The 18,294-nt window shown below is 46.1% G+C and overlaps 1 protein-coding gene across 5 annotated transcripts in view; it reads left to right on the top strand.

The window, feature by feature from the left end:
• Positions 1-18,294, top strand: part of LOC138170835 (zinc finger protein 420-like) — a 72,493-nt gene that overhangs the window by 7,755 nt on the left and 46,444 nt on the right. The window contains exons 2-6 of one of the 5 annotated variants that reach the window (XM_069100338.1): positions 320-453; positions 593-681; positions 2,414-2,540; positions 3,298-3,456; positions 4,959-6,778. In XM_069100338.1, the coding sequence (XP_068956439.1) occupies positions 429-453; positions 593-681; positions 2,414-2,540; positions 3,298-3,456; positions 4,959-6,274 (1,716 nt within the window). In that variant the 5' untranslated portion in view covers positions 320-428 and the 3' untranslated portion in view covers positions 6,275-6,778. Of the gene's footprint in view, positions 1-319; positions 454-592; positions 682-2,413; positions 2,541-3,297; positions 3,457-4,958; positions 6,779-18,294 lie in introns of those variants that run through there. The other 4 variants (XM_069100339.1, XM_069100340.1, XM_069100335.1 and 1 more) reach the window with 4 other exon arrangements.

The following is an 18,294-nucleotide window of genomic DNA, read 5'->3' as shown; positions in this document are numbered from 1 at the left end:
GTGTGTGTGTGTGTGTGTGTGTGTGTGTGTGTGTGTGTGTGTGTGTAGCAGCCAGTCAAAATCAGTTTGCAGGCTATGCTTCCAACAAAGGTTCTTTGATCTTGGCCCTCATCCCCCATTTCTTCAACCTTAGACCTCCTTTGATCTCCTGTACAAATGAAAAATGAATGAGAGAAGAAGAACCAAGGAAGGAAACCTAGCCCAGTGGGCACCACAGCCTAGCCACAGTCCGTCCTTGCGTGTGTGTGGCAAAGACCTTCACCATGCACTAGTGACTCATTTAACTGTGTTCACGCCAAATCCCCTCTGCCCCCTCCAGGAGAATTACGCTTTCCTTGAGGAGGGGACAGTCTTGTTTACATCTCCATGTCTCCAATGCCTGGCACAGTGCAGCTTGAGAAAACCAAGGTGAAGCTTGCTGGACTTGAATGGGGAGCTCATCCTCCCTACTAGGTAATGTAGTTTGCTCTTTCCCACAGATGACAGGCCTCTGACACCAGGGGATGCTGGAGCTGCCTGCCATGGGGGCGGGAGATGGGATCTGAAAAGCCACCCTGACTTTCTTCACAGCTTTTCCTCTCTCATCCCCCAGATCTAATGTCTGTGAATCTCATGCTTCCCCAAGAGGGGAGCTCAGAGGAGTGTGGAGTGGCAGCCAGGGTCCTGCTGGCCAGCATGCAGGTGAGTTGGAGTCTTCTCTCACTCTCCAGGACTCTTCTCTGAGCTCCTGGATGTAAAGCCAAACACAAGCAGCTCTCCAGAGGACTGCTGCTGTGAACAGCTCTAAGGTTCTGATCATATCATACAGTGTGAACTCTGTTCATTCAGCAGTAAACTAAAGCAAAGCATTCACAGAAACCAAAGTACAGCATTCACAGTGATATAACAACTTATCATTCAGGACACAAAGTACACAGCTCTCCCACCCCTCTGTTACACTGTCTTAATCTCTCAGTCAGAAAGTCTTCTTCTTCTCACTTGGAGATTGGCTTCCAGTCCTTAACTCAATCACCTGTAAGGGGTACAACGTACAAAGTTCTCCCACCCCTGGGTCACAGTAAATCATGATCTTGTCAGTCAGCACTAGGTACCCAAGGAGAGGTCCTTTCATCTTGACTGGAGGCTGGCTCCCAGATTCCAAGGTTCCTCTTCCGTGGCCCCAGCTATTGACCAAATTCACCCAGCCATCACCTGGATTCACAGGCAGGCAGCTCTCCCTTATCCAGTTCTCATTCTATATTGAAGCTCCCAATGACCAGTCCATCTCAAGCCCTTCAGAGTTTCTGTTTCTCAGAAGACAAAGCTTAGCAGAACCACAATAACTTTCATGCACATTGCTGGCACCATCATCAGCTCACTTTCTGCCTATGAAATCAACGCAGACCCACAAACAGGGTCTGAGAAATCAACCCAAATCATCAGTCAAGTCCCAGGACCTCTGAAAACATCAGTAAGACCCTCCTCCAGGACTTGTGTAAATAGACAACAAGAAAATGCTCTTTCAGGGCTTCTGAGCCAGCAGGGAGCTCCCAGGGCTTCTGTAATGACAGCAACATCCTCTACCAGTGGACAGGTCCGACAAAGCACAGACAGACAAAGTGCCGGCTGCCACAAATGTTCTCCTCCTCAGTTCTGCTCTGTCCCAGCTACTCCTCCGTTTATGAAGTGGTTCTCCTTCCTGTCCCACCCTTTCTATTGTCAGCAAGTTCCTCCCACCTTCAGATCACAAGGGGCTCAGACAAGGTGCTAAATACTTAAGTATCTGAAACAAGGTGCTAAGCACTTCTTCGCTTGCCATTACCTGGACCACAGATGCCTTTTCTTCTTCTTCCTTTTTTTTAAGCAATCGGGGTTAAGTAACTTCCTCAAGGTTACACAGCCAGTTATTTCTGGGTCTGGTGCTAAGTATCAGAGCCTGGATTCGATCCCAGGTCATCCCGACTCTGGGGCTGGTGCTCTTACTTGCTGTGCTACCTGGCTGCCCCAATACCTTTTCTTCTTGAGGCCTGTTCCTTCTTGTGTTTGGCAGTCAGTAATGAGTAGCTGAAAACTCATGTGGCAGAACTCACAATTGAGACCACCCTCTCTGACCCTTGTAATAGTGAGGAAAGGCCCTTAGAGACCTCCTGGGTCTGCCTTGGTTTTACTTTGAAACAGAGGCCCAGGGAGGGAATAGTACTTTCTCAGTGTCACATAGTGACCTGCTGGTAGAGATGGTCCTGGGGCCCAGGTGTCCTGATTCCCCATGCCAGGTGTTCCTCTCCCCCTCTGCTGCAGTCATACTTTCACATCCCTCCAGATGCACATCCTATCCATCCTGGTCCTTCCTCAGTGCTAAGGGCTCCCTCCCTGCCCCCCAGGGCCATGACTGGGCTGAGGGGCTGGGCAAGCATGAATGTGCTTGGTGTTTCAGGAAGCAGTAACCTTCAGGGATGTAGCTGTGGACTTCGACCCGGAGGAGTGGGGCTATCTCTGTCCTCCTCAGAAGGAGCTCTACAGGGAGGTCATGCTGGAGAACTACAGAAACCTGGTGTCACTGGGTAAGGATCCTCCCCTGAGGTGGTGGGCTCTGCTCTGAAGGGAGTCAGGGCTGAGAACTGAGAAGCCACTCCTGGGCTCAGCCGAGGTCATTCTGAAGCCAGAGGCACCTCCCTGTTCCCTTTTTGGCCTGGTGGCCTTGAGGTGTGTCTGCCCCTCCCCTCACTCCCCCCATGCAGACCCCCAGGTTAGCAAAGGTACACTGGAGTTATTCCTTGACCTGTTATGGAGTGGAAGGGTGTTAGGCATGGCCCATTTCAGCCTCTTCATTTTATGCTGAAGGACACCAGAGCTGAGAGGGCAATCAGTGAGAGAAGGGCCAGACTGTGACGCAGCATGGGATCTCTGGGGAAGATTGCTCCAGAAGTGTTTTTATATCACATTTCCAAAAATATGCCCCTCCGAGAATGTGCAACCCCACTCTAGCAATCCATTCTTGTAACAGAGATTTAAAAAGAGAGGAAAAAGCCCAAGTGGACTGAAGAATGGTGAGGCCCTTTCTGACTGTAGCAATGCCTTGCTCAGAATTCCCCACCCCAGGTCCCTATTCACCCGGCTCGATGCATGGGGAAGGCAGAGTGTTTTCTGAGACACTCTCCAGGGGCCTTTCTGGCTCTCAAGAGTCTATTCATCTAGTTTCTGAAGACCGTTGCATTGGCCAATTGCCCCTCAGGTCTAAGGCGTTTGGCACTCCTGGGCAGTTCTCACCCTTCTGCCTGGAACCCATGCAGATGTTTGGCATTTCCTCCCCATGAGCAGGGTGTCTGGACCCCAAACCAGACCTGATCTCCCAGTTGGAACAAGGAGAGCCACAGTTGTGGGATGTGCCGGTTGGGACCTCGAGAAGAACCTGCATACGTGAAGGAGGACATTCCATCAGGGCGCCAGGAGCTGCCTTGGAAGGATGGGATGGGGCAGGTGGGTGTAGGGGAGGGTGGGGCATGGGATGGGGAAGTACCTTGAGGACCATGGAGCCTTTCCATCTAGCTTGTAACTAATGCCTTTGATACTGAAGTTCCTAACTTGGGGTTTGTGAACTTAAAAACATTTTTTTTGATAACAAGAAATTGGTTTCCTTTGTTTTTATTTATTTTGCTTTTTTTGGAGGGCAATTAGGGTTAAGTGACTTGCCCAAGGTCACATGGCTAGTTTTTGTGTTAAGTGTCTGAGGCCAGATTTGAACCCAGGTCCTCCTGACTCCAGGGCCAGTGACCTAGCCGCCCCAATTGGTTTCCTTTGTATATATTTTATTTTATGCATTTAAGAATAATTTGAGGGGCAGCTAGGTGGTGTAGTGAATAGAGCACTGGCCCTGGAGTCAGGAGGACCTGAGTTCAAATACAGCCTCAGACACATAACACTTACTAGCCATGTGACCTTGGGCAAGTCACTTAACCCCAACTGCCCCTCCAAAAAAGCAAGACAAAAAAAAAAAAGAACTTTTTTACTTTTAGAAGACCCCTTTGGCAGTCTGTTGAAGCCTATAGACCACTTCTCAGAAAGCTGTTTTAATTGCATAAAATAAAGTACATAATATTACAAAGGAAGCTTATTATTTCCAAATACAGCTACCCACATTTTAAAATAAAGCTCAAGACCCCAGGGTTAGGGACTCCTGCTCTGTTGTGTCTGTATCAGAATTCCCTTCATAACACAGCCCAAATAGCTCATCATCTCTTGAGGATGTCCTGTGAAAGAAGACCTGCTCCCTCTGGAAACAGCCCATTCTGATTTTGCATCATTCTAGTGATTAAGAAGGTTTTCTGTGTATATAACCTAAATTTTCCCCTTTGGAATTTCATCCAAATGCAACAGATCTAATCCTCCAAGGCCCCATGTAACAGCCCCTTAAATTCCCAGATGTCTCCAGGGTCTTCCCTTGGACTTTTCTTCAGGTGAATCACCCATCTTTAACTCATTCAGACCTTCCTCAGCAGGTATAGACTCAAGGTCCTTCACCATTCTAAGTGTGAACTTTCTCAAGTCATATGATTCTGCATTTGCACCCAGTGCTTGCTTCATATGTGGTATGGCCCAGGAGAAATACCAGCAGACTCTCCCCCTTCTAGAGCTGAACGGTGTCCCTCTTGATGGAACCTAGGATTGTGTAGCTTTCTTGGCTGCCAGTTTTCTGTGGGCTAGTGGGATTTGTGGTCCAGGTGAAGGATGGCTAGTCCAGAAGGGTCAAGTTTGCAGCACAGAATCCCCCTTTGCCTCCTCAAGCAGATGAAAATGTAATTGGGAAAGGGTTAACAAAACGAATGAAAACACAGCACAACAGAGATAATGTGAACTTGTGGTTTTCCAAGTAAAAACGTGGCCCACACCTATCTGTTTCTGCTTAAGATGATCTACTAGCCTAGCCTTTACCAGAGGTTCCTTACAACTTGGCATCAGTTTGTTTTCATTATTTTTTTCAGCCTGGAATATTAAACTTGAGAAGGAGGAGTCATCTCAAAAGCAAGAAGAAGGAGTCTCACCTAGGACCTTAGTGAAGAAACTCAAGGGAAGTGTTCCCAAGAACCATCTCTTAGGGGAGGTTCCTATCCCAGAGTTCAGTGTATGGAGACACATGGCAAGCCTTGCAGGGGACCCTCCAGGGAAATTCATATCACAGGAAAGAGGTTTTGGGCCATGGTCTTTTCTCCCCAGGAAGATCCATAATCAGCAAGGAGTCCATGCCTGCAGTGATCTGGAGAAAAGCTTTGGTCAAAGTATCTGCTTGCCCACAAGACCATGGAATTATAATATATATGAGAATCTCTCTCATTACCACACTGCCCTCATTCAACACCAGAGACTAAATAGGGGAGAGAAACCTTATGATCTTGAGCAATGTGAAAAGGCCTCCAATCTCACTCAACACCAGAGAGTTCACACTGGAGAGAAACTTTATGCGTGTAAGGAATGTGGGAAGACTTTCAAACGAAGTTCACACCTTATTCAGCATCAGAGAATTCATAGTGGAGAGAAGTCTTATAAATGTCACGAATGTGGGACAGCCTTTAGCCAGAACTCCCATCTTATTAGGCACCAGAGAATTCACACTGGAGAGAAACCTTATCATTGTAAAGAATGCGGGAAGGCCTTCAGCAGGAGTTCACACCTTATTCAACACCAGAGAATTCACACTGGAGAGAAACCTTATGAGTGTAAGGAATGTGGGAAGGCCTTCAGTCGGAGCTCAGCCCTTACTCAGCATCAGAGACTTCACAGTGGTGAGAAACCTTACAAATGTAAAGAATGCGGGAAAGCCTTCAGCTGGAGCTCAGCCCTTACTAACCATCAAAGAATTCACACAGGAGAAAAACCTTACAAATGTAAGGAATGTGGGAAGGCCTTCAGCTTTAGTTCACTCCTTACTAAACATCATCGAATTCATACGGGAGAAAAACCCTATGAATGTAAGGAATGTGGGAAGGCCTTCAGCCAGAGCTCAGCCCTAATTAAACATGAAAGAATTCATAGTGGAGAGAAACCCTATGAATGTAAGGAATGTGGTACATCTTTTAGTTGGAGCTCAGCCCTTATTCAACATTATAGAATTCATACTGGTGAGAAACCTTATGTATGCAAGCAGTGTGGGAAGGCCTTTAGCCAAAGTTCAGCCCTTATTAAACATAAAAGAATTCACAGCAGAGAGAAACCCTATGAATATAAAAAATGTGGGACAACTTTCCATTGGAGCTCAGCTCTTATTCAACACCAGCAAATCCACACTGAAGAGAAATCTTAAAAAATGGAAGATGAAATGCTTCAGCCACAGCTCATCGCTTATTCAGGAAAGAATTTTTAGAGGAGAAATACCCCTATGTAAGTGAGGAGTGGATAAAGCCCTTCATATCAAGTTCAAACCTTAGTTGATCTCAGAGAATTCATACTGGAAGAAAACTGATTTCCATGAATCTTGAAAGGCCTTTAGTCAGAGGAAGACTCACTCCATCATATCATTCATCCATGAGGGAGATATAATGATTAGCATTTGGTATGCTTGATGAAGTTTAATTGCACATCAACCAATTCATCCTGGGCAATAACCCTAAGAGAGCAGAAAATTTGGGAAAGCCTTCAGGCAAGCTGACTTTACCACCCATGAAGTCATCCTGGAGGGAATTACTACAGATGTAAAAAAATGTGGGAAAGAATCAAGTGACTCTAAATGGAATTCCACATTATCACTTTGAAACAGTAAGAACTTTAACAATTTTTTTAAATCAATAAAGAAATGCAAGGAGAGAAATCATTAGCAAGAAAACTTGGCAGAAAAACCAGCAGACAATCCAAACTCATGAGTAAATAAAAAGACTTCTACCATGAGAGAAAAGAAAGCAATGAAATATCCCCAGAAGAAGGGGATGACACTGCTATGCCATAGCAATATCTAACCTTGAAAAATGAGAATTAAACCACCAAAGTGGGTGGAAATCTTACTAAAATAAAAGAAGACGTGAGGAGAAAATTTGTAACTCTTAAAAAAGCATTTCAAAAGATAAACAGAACTGACTGTGAAGAATAAAAGGTAGAAAGTGTTAATAAAGGAATGGATACTATGAAAAAGAGAACAGTAGAAACAGATCACAGAAATGCTAATATGTAGCAAGAAATTGGAACAAAGGTAAAAAGACAGCGAAATTGGAAGAACAATTGAGAACCATAGAACATGGTGAATGAGCTCAGAGACAGAGCTTGGTGAGCCAGTCGAAAACCATTGACCCTCACCCCAGAAACAAAGACCCTGAATACCATAGTTCTTGAAATCATACAAGACAACTGTCTGGAATGAATATTGGAATGAAGAGTCCACAGGAAGTTATCAAAGAGGAACCTTCCCCCCATTCCTGCCACCATTTTAACTTATCAGGAAATAGAGTCAAGAAGGTTTAGTGCTTCAGAGGTGAAGAAAGAGTCTTGCAAACTATGGGAGAAGTTGACTTACTTACCAAGGAACCCTGTGTCTGGTTCTTTGAGGACTCATTGATGATGGAAGAAAAGGTAAGAAAAAAAAATTCCCTATACGGAGAAGCAAATAAAAATGGTTTTTATCCAAGAATAATTTATTCCACAAAGTTGAGCATAAAAGAAAATACACTTTCAACTCAATGACTTCCATTTGTTCTTTCTGAGAAAGCTAAAAATGAGCAGGAAAAAAATAATCCCTGTCCACAGGGAGCTTTCCTTCTAATGAAGGAGACAATATGCAGATAGCTAGGGACATAGAAGATAGATACTAAGCAACTGGAAATTCATCTCAGAGGGAAGGCACTCAGTCAGAGGGACAGCCAAAAGCTGCCTGCTGAGGTGGGATTTGAGCTGAACTTTGAAGGAAGCCAGAAAAACTAAGAGTTATTGGTGAAAAGGCATAGTATTCCAGGCACAAGAAGTAGCAAATGCAAAGTCATAGAATGTCCTATTTGAGGAACAGCAAGATACTTACATAGCTGGAATGTAGTAGGAAACAAGGCAAGGAAGAGACAGGCTGTGAGGAGCTTCAGATGCCAAGTAGGATGCTATATTCTATCCTGGAGGTAATAAGGAGTCACTAGAGTTGATAAGTGGGGGAGTGGCATGGTCAGACGTACACTCTAAGAAAAATCACCTTGACAGCTGAGACAAGGATAGATTGGAGTGAGGAGGAGACCAGTCAGAAGACTATTGCAGTAGTCCAAGTGAGGGATGAGACCTGAAGTCAGGTTTGACGATGTGTGTGGACAGGTAATAGCTATGAGAAATGCTGTGAAGGTAAAACAAGGTCGGGCAGTGGGTTGGGTCTGTAGGGTGAGTGAGAGTGAATACAACACCAGAGTTGCTGTCCTCGGGGACCAGGAGGATGGTAATAAGGAAGCATTGACGAGGGAAGGGTTTGGGAGGAAAGAGGACGAGTTCTGTTTTAGGCATGTGGAGGTTGAGATGCTTCTGGGACATCCAGCTCAAGGTGTGACTAGAGCTCAGGAAAGAGACTAGGGCTGCATGTGGAGATTTGGGTATCATCTGCACAGAGGTAGTGACTGAGAGCAGATGAGCTCACCAGATCAAACCATATGGCTCAAGACAGCGCCTTGGGTAAGGAGGTGTGATGTGGATGAAGAGTCACAAAGAAGACTGAGGATTCCTCAGCCAGGACAAGGACCCTAGGAGAGGGCAGTGTCATGAAAATCCAAAGAGGAGATGTCATCCCGGAGGGAAAGTTGAGAAGTGTCAGATGCTGTGGAGAGGTCAGGAGAGATGGGGATTGAGAAAACACCATTGGATGTCACCACTAAACAGAAGCCTGACTGTCTAATGAAGAGAGAAAGCAGGAAGAAGGGAAGGCACTAACTGTAGATGGCCCTCGCAGGAGTTTAGCCATGAAGGGAAGGGAGGAAGCATTTACTGAGAGCCTACTAGCCCTTTACAGATATTATCTCATTTGATCCTCACAACATCTCTGGGAAGTGGGTACTGCTGTTATCCCCATTTTATAACTGAGGAAACTGAGGCAAACAGGCTAAGTGATTTGCCCAGGGTCACAAGGTTAATGAGTGTCTGAGGCTGGATTGGAACTCAGGTCTCCTGACTCTAGACCCAGCACGCTGTGTACGGCACCACCTACTGTGGCAAGTGGAGATCAAGCGAGAGCTCTTTGTTCTGATCAGACAGAATTCTCTTAATAGAATAAAAGGGAGAGGAAGGAGTGAATGATGTTCAAAAAGGGGGGAAGATTTGAAGAAGAGAAAAAGAAAACTCATAAAACCTGCTGTAACTGAACTGGGTAAGGAGGTGGGGAGTAGGCCATGCCTGTGATGATTTCAGAGAAAACAAGCTGCCAGTAATGAAGGCTGCTTCCCCCGCACCACCACCCAGGAGGCCAGATCCAGACACCAGAGTCTGGACCACACGGGAAGATGAGAGGAGGGAGAGGATCGGGATCAGACGGTTTCAAGCAACAGGAATGGGAAGGTTGCTGATGGTAATGTTGGTCTGGGGAAGGAGGTGTCAGAGGTAACATAACAGCATTCGATGGGGTAAACAAGCTGTACTCATAACTTTCAGTTTTAATGGACTCTGACATCCAGATTCTCAGTACACTTGACACAAAGCTTTAAGATAAAGAACTGTAATTCAGTAGACCAAGCAAAAGAAAACAAAAGTCAAAGGATAGAGCAAAATGTAAGTTATCGGTAATTACAGGAAAGTTAGGCAGGGAAGACCCAGCTTCACCTCCAGCCTCAGGCATTGCCTAGCCATGTCACCCAGGCAAGCCTCTCCATCTCTCCTGGCCTCAGTTTCCTCATCTGCAAAAAGTGGGATGATAATAATTAGCACCTACCTTTCAGGGATGTTGTGAAAGATCCAATGAAGTTGCAAACCTTAAAGTGCCATGTAAATGATATTTGACAAAATTTTCACCAGAGAAATGCATAAAATCTCTTAAGTATCACCACACACAAATTAGCAAAGGTGAGAAGATTCAATGTTGGAGGGTTGTAGGAAGATAGGCTTACTAAGTCCCTGTTGAAGGGACTATGAACTGGTCCATGTGTTATGGAGAACATCAGAGTCAATAATCATTAAGTGTCCACTGTGCACCAGACTGGCCTAAGTGCTGAGGATACTGTAATGGTAATGGGAATTTGCCCTCAAGAAGCTTGCAGTTGAATGGAGAAGACTCATAAAGAGAAGCTGGAGATTGTGGGGGTGGGAGTGGGGAGAGGGTGCCCGGCCCTGGGGCCTGCTAGGGATGTCCTGCAGTCAGGGTGGGCAATGCTGAGAGGGGGGAGTAACCAAATGGGTGTCATCTCGCAGAATGATGAGTCCAAGAAAGCCGTCAAGTGGGAGACGAGGTGAATTCCCTGAGTGTCCTCCATGCTGGTAGAGCATTAAGGAGGAGCTCTCCACCTTCCCCCCTCTCCAGAGGGAGGGAGGGCCCCAGGGGCAGGGGCAGCTGGGGAGGGAGAGATTCTAAGTTGATTTCATCTTGGAGGATGAGGAGTTTCTGGAGATTGTGAAATCCAGGAGTGCAGTCCAATGGGCAAGAATGGTTGGAATTGGGGAGAAAAGTTAGCAGTTGTCATAACCTTTAACCCAGAGTCATTGCTCATGTTTTTACATCCCAAAAGAGGTAAAGACCCAGACAAGGTATGTAGAGATTAGGTACAAAGATATTTGGGTTAACATTACTGGGGATAAAAAGCTAGAAGCTAGCCCAGTGTTTGGAGAATGGCTCGGCAAACTAGAGTATGAAATTGTGGAACTGTGTTGTGTCATAGAGATGTAGGAATATGAAAACTTCTGAAACATGAAGGAAACTTTATGAAGTGGTGCTGAATGAAGACAGCAGAACCAAAAACCAGTCTAGAGGGAAAACTCACCTTGACCCATTCTGTTAGCAGTTGGCCCACTTCAGAAATGGAAAATGACGACCTGTCAATCATAATCACACCATTAGGTTTACTTGATTTTATGAAAGAAGGATGCTTTGAGGATGAAGGGACCCATTGCTTAGACTGAGAGGAAGCTTCTTAGAAAAATTAGACCAAATAGGAATCCACATCAACAATCAATCAACCAAGAAACTTGTGCCAGGCACTGTGCAAATACAAATAAATTCATCAGTCCCTGCCCTCAAAGAGCTTCCATTTTAATGGGGAACTGAAAAGTAGTGGGAAGAGATGTGCACAGGACTTGGGAGAGGAGGAAAGAAGGTCCTGGTCCTCCTCCTCCTCCCTCTCAGACCGTCCCACCCTTGTGTCCTTCAGCAGCTCTTTGCCTTCCTTCTAGCCCTAAGATGTGGGTATCCCCAAAGCTGTGTATGGTCTTGCCCTTGCCCCCTTGCTGCACCCCCTCCTTCCCTCCCATAACTTAAATGACCTCTCTTACCATCCTGGGCCTCTCCCAAGAGTTCTCTAACCCTTAGAGATTCTGGGGCTTCCTCATGTCTGTGTGTGGGGAGTGGGACAGGGCACATCGAGGTGTGTCCACCTTAGGACATCTTTAGTCAGCTGTAGCTGCCTTTACAATTCCTCTCTCATCCCTCAGATCTGCTGTCCCCGAGTCTTGCCCTTTACCAGAGAAGGATGGAGTGGCAGCTTGGGTCCTATTGGCCAGAGCCCAGGTGAGTTGAGGTCTCCTTTCTCCTTAGGACTTAGGGCTATCCTCCCAGTTCCCTGATTCCTGGTCAGCCTCTTGGGGATAACAGTAGTGAGGCCAGGCGTGCTGGGACCCTTATCTTCTTCCTCTCTAAGGGGGTCTTTCTCAGCTTTAGACTGTCCTGAGGGGTCCAGCTCTAGTCTCCCACTCTGGCTTTTTGTACTCCCACCCAGGAGCTCTGGGGAGAATCACTTCAGGCTTAGGTTTGGCCCATGTCTAGAATCTTCCCAGAAGAGGGTATGGAAAAGTAGTGTGCAGTGTAGACCAGGTATAGGACAGCTATTTATTTTTTCCTCATAAGACTCAAAGCCTTAAACAGCAGTACCTTAGAACTACATTGTGCTCTCTGATTGGCACCTAACTAATCAAACATGGAGTGTTTTGTGTGACTGCAGATTAGGCATTTTTTTAATCTCCTGCCCTTTCTTAACAAGCCCCTCCAGGTTCATGTTTCTGGCAAGCCAGCCCAAGCAGGGTTGGTCTCAGCTTCCTACAGCCTTTGTCTTGTCCAAGAAGGGCACAGCTCCCAACTTCTTGCTTCCAAGACTTGCAGTGTCCTTCTTGGGTCCAGATTTAGTCACCTTCACTAAGGAAAAGGCACAAAGCCAGCAAGGGAGTGGGGCCTTGAGAGCTCCTCAACTTCCCCGAGGGCCGCAGGCAGAGGCACAAAGCATCCTGACTAGCTTGGCCTTCAGGCAGGAAGAGGGGTCTAGAAGGTGGAACCCTCCTCCTCTCAGGGCCCCTGATGTGAAGGCCTCCTTTGCTGAGCCTTATGTGACTGAGACCACTAGGGGCGTCAGCACAGCCCTGGTGGGAGGTGCTCCAGCCCACCCCCGACAGTGAGACAGAGGTTCATGCAGCTATAGGATATGGACTAGAGACCATAAGGACCCTCTAGGCCTATTTTGTAGATGAGAAAGCTGAGGCCCAGGGAAGTGAGGGGACATGGCTGGCAGCATTGATGGCCAAGCATCCAGTACAGTGCCTGGCATGTGGTAGGTTCTTCATGTTTGCTGACTACCTGCCTGAGGTCCTGCAGGCCTATAGAAAGCCTCAGAGCTGGTGTCTGAACCCAGGTTCTCTGGCTCCCACTGTCACACTCATAGTGCAGCAACATGTGTGAGAGCGAGCTTTAAAACCGCCACCCTCCCTGTCCTTAATAGTAAAGTGAGGTCCTAAGAGACAACAGACCCAGAGAGGGGAATTACCTTCCTAAGATCACAGAGCATGTGAGTTGTGGAGGTGGAACATCCCAAGAATGACTGACACCACGTAGTCCTCTCCCTGCCCACTTCCCTTCCCTCCAGGACACCTGCAGACCCATTTTCCCTCTTCCAGCACCGAATGGCCTTTCTCTTCCCTAGAGCGTGGCTAGCTGAATGTGTGGGAATAAGGAAGGTTGAGCCCTCCTGAGGGGTGAAGCCCCCCATGACCCTCAAACTCTGCCATTGGGGAGTTCAGAGCTGAGAGCAGGGGGATGGCTGCATTTCTGGGCTGGGCTTGTTCCCAAGCCAAACTCCTATTGTCTGTTGGCCCCAGAGACTGTGGGTGTGCACATGGTGTGTGTGCGCACGTACTGCACCGTACGCCTTCTCAATTGTGCCCATCTCCTTCCTTTTTTTGGTGGTTGTCTTTAAATTAAATTTTATTTCATTTTCAGATCTGAATTCTCCCTCCCATCTTTAGCCCCATTGAGCATGCTAGAAAAACACAATGTGTGTTACAAACATGTACAGTCAAACAAAACAATCCTGCATTGACCATGTCCAAAAAAATAATGTCTCAGTCTGCACATTACTGGGAGGTGGGCAGTATGTTTCATCACTAGTCTTCTGGAATCGTGATGGGTCATTGTGTTAATCAGAGCTCCTAAATCTTTGAAAGTCGCTTGTCTGCCTGGTATTGTAATTTCTGCATATGTTATTCTCTGGTTCTGCTCCCTTTAGTCTACATCAGTTCAAATGGGTCTTCCCAGGGTTCTGTGAAACTGTCCCTTTCATGATTTCTTACAGCATGGTAGTGTTCCATCACATTCATGTGTGGTAGCTTGTTCAGCCACTCCCCAATTGATGGGCATCCCCTCTGTTTCCAATTCTTTGTTACTACAGAAAGAGCTGCTTGTCCATGTGGGTCCTTATCTTTCTTTGACCAATTTGGTCTTTGACCTAATAGTGGCTTTGCTGGGTCAAAGGGTGTACGTAGTTTAATAGTTTTTTGTGTGACTGCTGCTTAGGCATGTTTTAACCTCCTGCCCTTTCCTAACAAGCCTCCCCAGCTGTTCATGGCTTGTCATTTTCCATTTCTGATATCTTAGCCAATCTGGTGGTCATGAGTGTTGTTGCTTAGTCATTTTTCAGTCGTGTCCAGCTCTTCATGATCCCTTTTGGTATTTTCTTGGCAAAGATATTGGGGTAGTTTTCCATTTCCTTCTCCAGCTCATCTTACAGATGAGGAAACTGAAGCAAAGAGGGTGAAGGGACTTGCCCAGGGTCAAAAGCTAGTGTCTGGAGTCAGATTTGAACTCAGATCTTCCTGACTCCAGGTGCAGCACTCTGCCCACTGTCCCACCTAGCTGCCCCAGGTAAGAGGTAGAGTATCGGAATTGTTTTAATTTCCGGTTTTTCTGTTATTGTAGTTTTAAAACATTTTTAAAGTGTAGTTACTGATAGGATACATTTATCCCTCTGAAATCCTCTGACCATTTATCAATTGGGGGATGGAACTGATTTTAAATTCATGGATATCATTCATAAGTGCATGTGCATGCCTATGTATGTATACCCCACCTATGTATCTTAGAAATGAGAGTTTTATTAGAGAAACTTGCTACAAGGAATGTTTTCCCCACTTACTTGGCTTCTTTTAATAAACTCAGTAAAGTCCAGTGTCTCCTATAATTGAAGGATCAAATAGAAAGTGCTCTGCTTAGCAAAGTCCTTGTGACCTGGCCCTTTCTCCTTTTCCAGTCTTCTTACACCTTACCCCCTTTCCATCCACTGATACTGGCCCTCTGGCCTCCTGGAATTTTCTCTGGCTGTCCTCCTGTAAATCCAAACATGACCAGCTCTACTGAAGACTGATGCTGTGGATAATTTTAAGGGTCTAATTGCATAATATAATGAACTCTCTATTTATTCAGCAATAAACTAAAGCATAACATTCAAGAAACTAAAGCACACATTCACAACAACATAACTTCTTACTAAGGTGGACACATAGTCTTAAAACATATCATTCAGTTTATCTTATAGTCATCTTTAAGGGAAAGCAGAAAATACAAGCACCATCCACCCCTAGGGTGCAATAAGTTACAATCTCCTCAGTCAATACAGAGTATCCAAGTAAAGTCCTCCTTCAGCTGGCTTCCAAACCCCAAAGCTCCTCCTCCACAGGCTGACCACTCCCAACTCCTGTCTGGATGCACAAGTAGGCAGCTCTCCACTCCTGTTCCATATCTCAGGTCAGGGGGACTGCTCCACTCCAAGTTCTTCACAGTTTCTGTTTCTAAGAGAACAGAGCTTAACAGGGCTACAACAGTATTTACACACATTACCAACACTAATGTCTCAATTCACTTTCTGTCTGAGAAACCAATACAGGACAGCAGACAGAGGGCCAAGCATCACAAACATTCTCTCTCTCTCAGTTCTGCCTACTCCCAGCTCTGCTTGTGCTTTCTTATCTGCTCCTTCCTGTTCCACCCTTTTTGAAAGCTCTTCCCACTGTGGGCTCCCACGTGATGACATTCAGTCAATTAAGGACAGAGAAGATCTTCAAATTCCCTTAGGCCTATTAAGGACAGGGAAGATCTCCAAACTCCCTTAGGCCTATGAAGGGCAATACAATGCATATTATTTCCAATCAAAGACTCTTGATACAATCAAAGGTGAGGCTCAAAGGCACTTGATTAGCTAAAACTCAATCCAGAAAAACAGCAAAAAATTCTATTTTGTTTGCCATTACACCTCCAAGCCTGGAATGCTGTTCCTCTGTACTGGCTTCCCTGGTTTTCTTTAAATCCCATTTTCTACCAGAAGCCTTTCCCAACTCCTCTTAATTCTGGTGTCTCCCCTCTTCTAATTATTTCCTATTTGTTCTTTGTGTGGTTTGTGTATATTTGTTTGCTTGTATCTGCATTAAACTGTAAGCTTCTCAAAGGTAGAAACTGTCTTTCACCTCTTTTTGTATCCCCAGTCCTTAGAGCACAGTGCCTGGCACATAGAAGGTGCTTACTAATGCTTATTAACTAACTGACTGACTTCTGATTTTAGCTAATGTCTGTGCAAAAACTTTTTGTTTTATGTAATCCAGATTGTCCATTTTGCCTCCTGTGGATCGTTCTTTCTGTCTCTTGTTTGGTCATGAACTCTTCCCCTCTCTATACTTCTAAGAGTTGATTCCTTCCATGCCCCTCTAATTTGTTTGTAATGTCACCTCATGTCCCCAGTTGGAACTTGCCTTGATGAGTGGTGTGAGATGTTGGTCTGTGCCTGCTTTCTGCCAGATGACTTTCCAGTCTGCTCTACAGATTTTTATCAAGTAGTGAGTTCTTGTCCCCATAGCTGGGATCTCTGGGTTTATGAAACACTAGGCTGCAATGCCCTTTGCTTCTGTCCCTCTTGGGAAGGCAATCTGTAGCCTCAGCACCCACAGAATGATATCATCTCCTTGCCCATGAATAGGGCTCCTGGATGCCAAGCCGGATCTTTTTGAAACAAGGGGAAGAGATACAAACATGGCATCTGTAAGGTGGTGTCCCAACAAGCAGCTCTCTGTGGGAAGGAGGAAGCACCAACAGGCAGCCGTCAAGAGAGAACCCCTAAGAGGGCTAGGGCTGCTCTGGAGACCCCAGAGTACCTGCCGAATGAATTCCACTCGAGTCTTCTCAGCCAAAGAAAAGTAAAATTTATTAAAAATTCGTTTGCATTAACACAGAGTAAGTCTGTGCTGGGTCCTTCTATGGTGCTCTCACCCATGGTGTGAGATGGGGTCTTATTTACAGAAGGTCCTGGGAGGAATCTAGGGGTGGTCTAGAGGAGGAGTTTGGGGAGGGTCTTCAGGAGGAGTTAATGAGGTCAGTGCCTCCTCAAATGGGATGATTCAATCAAGAATCCAAGGGAGGTCCCCAGAGCCTGTACCTCATCAGCTAGATGGAGGGGCACTGGTCAGTTAGGTAGGGCCATCTACATGTGTTTGCCAACAAGCTCCCATTGAGTGCCCTCTCTGTCAGGCCATTATGCTTAGAATCAGAATGCGAAGCCTGGGGAGAGATGTCCCCCACCCACCCCCAAGGAGTTGAGAGTTTATTGGAGAGGACAGCACTTACATGAATAGGTACTTTCGAGATAGAGCATGCATTAATTAAGCTCTTCTTGTGTGCCAGGTTCTGTGCTAAGTCCTGGGGATAAATGTGACAAATGCCAATGGAGTTCACACCCTGGGTGGGGGAGACACTGGCAGAGGAGGGGGGCCGCCCAGGAGGCACCTTGCCTCCTCACATAGGACAGCTCCTAAAGTGTCATTTGCTTGTGTGCTGGCCAACTCTGTGTGGCTGAGGGTGACGACTGATGATGCTGGTGATGACTGGATTAGACCAGAGGTGGCCACATGTGGCCTCCTAGGTCCTTGGGTGTGTCGCAGCAAGCACCCCAGCATACCCAGGATGGCTGCTAGCACAGGTTCTCAGATCTGCTCTCTAAAGGAAAGCAACTCAAAATGGATTAATAATCTTACTTTAATCAAACATGTATCATTTACCTATTTCAGGGGGGAAAGTAAGCACCCTGAACTTCAGAGAATACAAACAGAACTTACAACAGAAAATAACACAATTTAGCCGACAGGGCTTCCAGCTGTCTGACCATCATATCCATACCAATCACAGTTACCAGAGAGGGAAGCACCAACATCTAGGTTTTCAAAGCCGGGGTCTCAACAGCTTCCCAGAGTCTCATCTGGCCAAATCACACAACTCTTCCCAAAGTGAGCCCCCAAGCAAAACCTCACATCAGGGTATATATAGCCTTCTCCTGGGTCAGAGAATGGCACAACCCTCTTCACCCACTGCCCAGTCACAAAGCAACAAGATGTGGGCTGTCCTGAAAAACAAGCCTCCTGCCACAGGCTCCAGGAGACCACATTCATCCTATTAGAGGGCAGAGGATATGAGTATATATTCAAATCAGGGAAGGTTCTCAGAGTCACTTGAGCCTATCAAGGGGCCAAGGGGCAGGAAAGATCTTCAGATTCCCATTCCCATTACTGGGTTCGACCTTTTAACTGAGTCCAAGGTTTATAGAACAAATCCTTTTAATAAGGGGATTTGTTCTGTGAAGTTTGGATTCAATTAAAGGGCTGTACTTAAGGACCTAGAGGGCCCCATGTGGCCCTGCCCCTGGATTAGCCCTTCGAGGTCCCTTATAACAGATTGAAATCATTTTCTTTCTCAGCTTTTTTCAGCCTGGGATATTAGACTTCAGGACTGGAGCCACCTCAAGATCCAGGAGGAACAGCCTCCCCAGGGACACCAGTGGGCAGACTCCAAGAGGACAGATCCAGAAGATTGGGTCATGGGAGGAAATGATAACTTTCCAGCAGAGACGAGGGAAATCCCTTTCCCAGAAAAATGGT

Source organism: Petaurus breviceps, unplaced genomic scaffold (assembly GCF_028583685.1).
Source record: "Petaurus breviceps papuanus isolate PSGF00001 unplaced genomic scaffold, PetGlider_PUasm1.0 398, whole genome shotgun sequence".
NCBI classification, from domain to species: Eukaryota; Metazoa; Chordata; class Mammalia; order Diprotodontia; family Petauridae; genus Petaurus; species Petaurus breviceps.
Note: the sequence above shows the minus strand (reverse complement) of the source record. Positions and strands in the feature narration are given on the sequence as shown.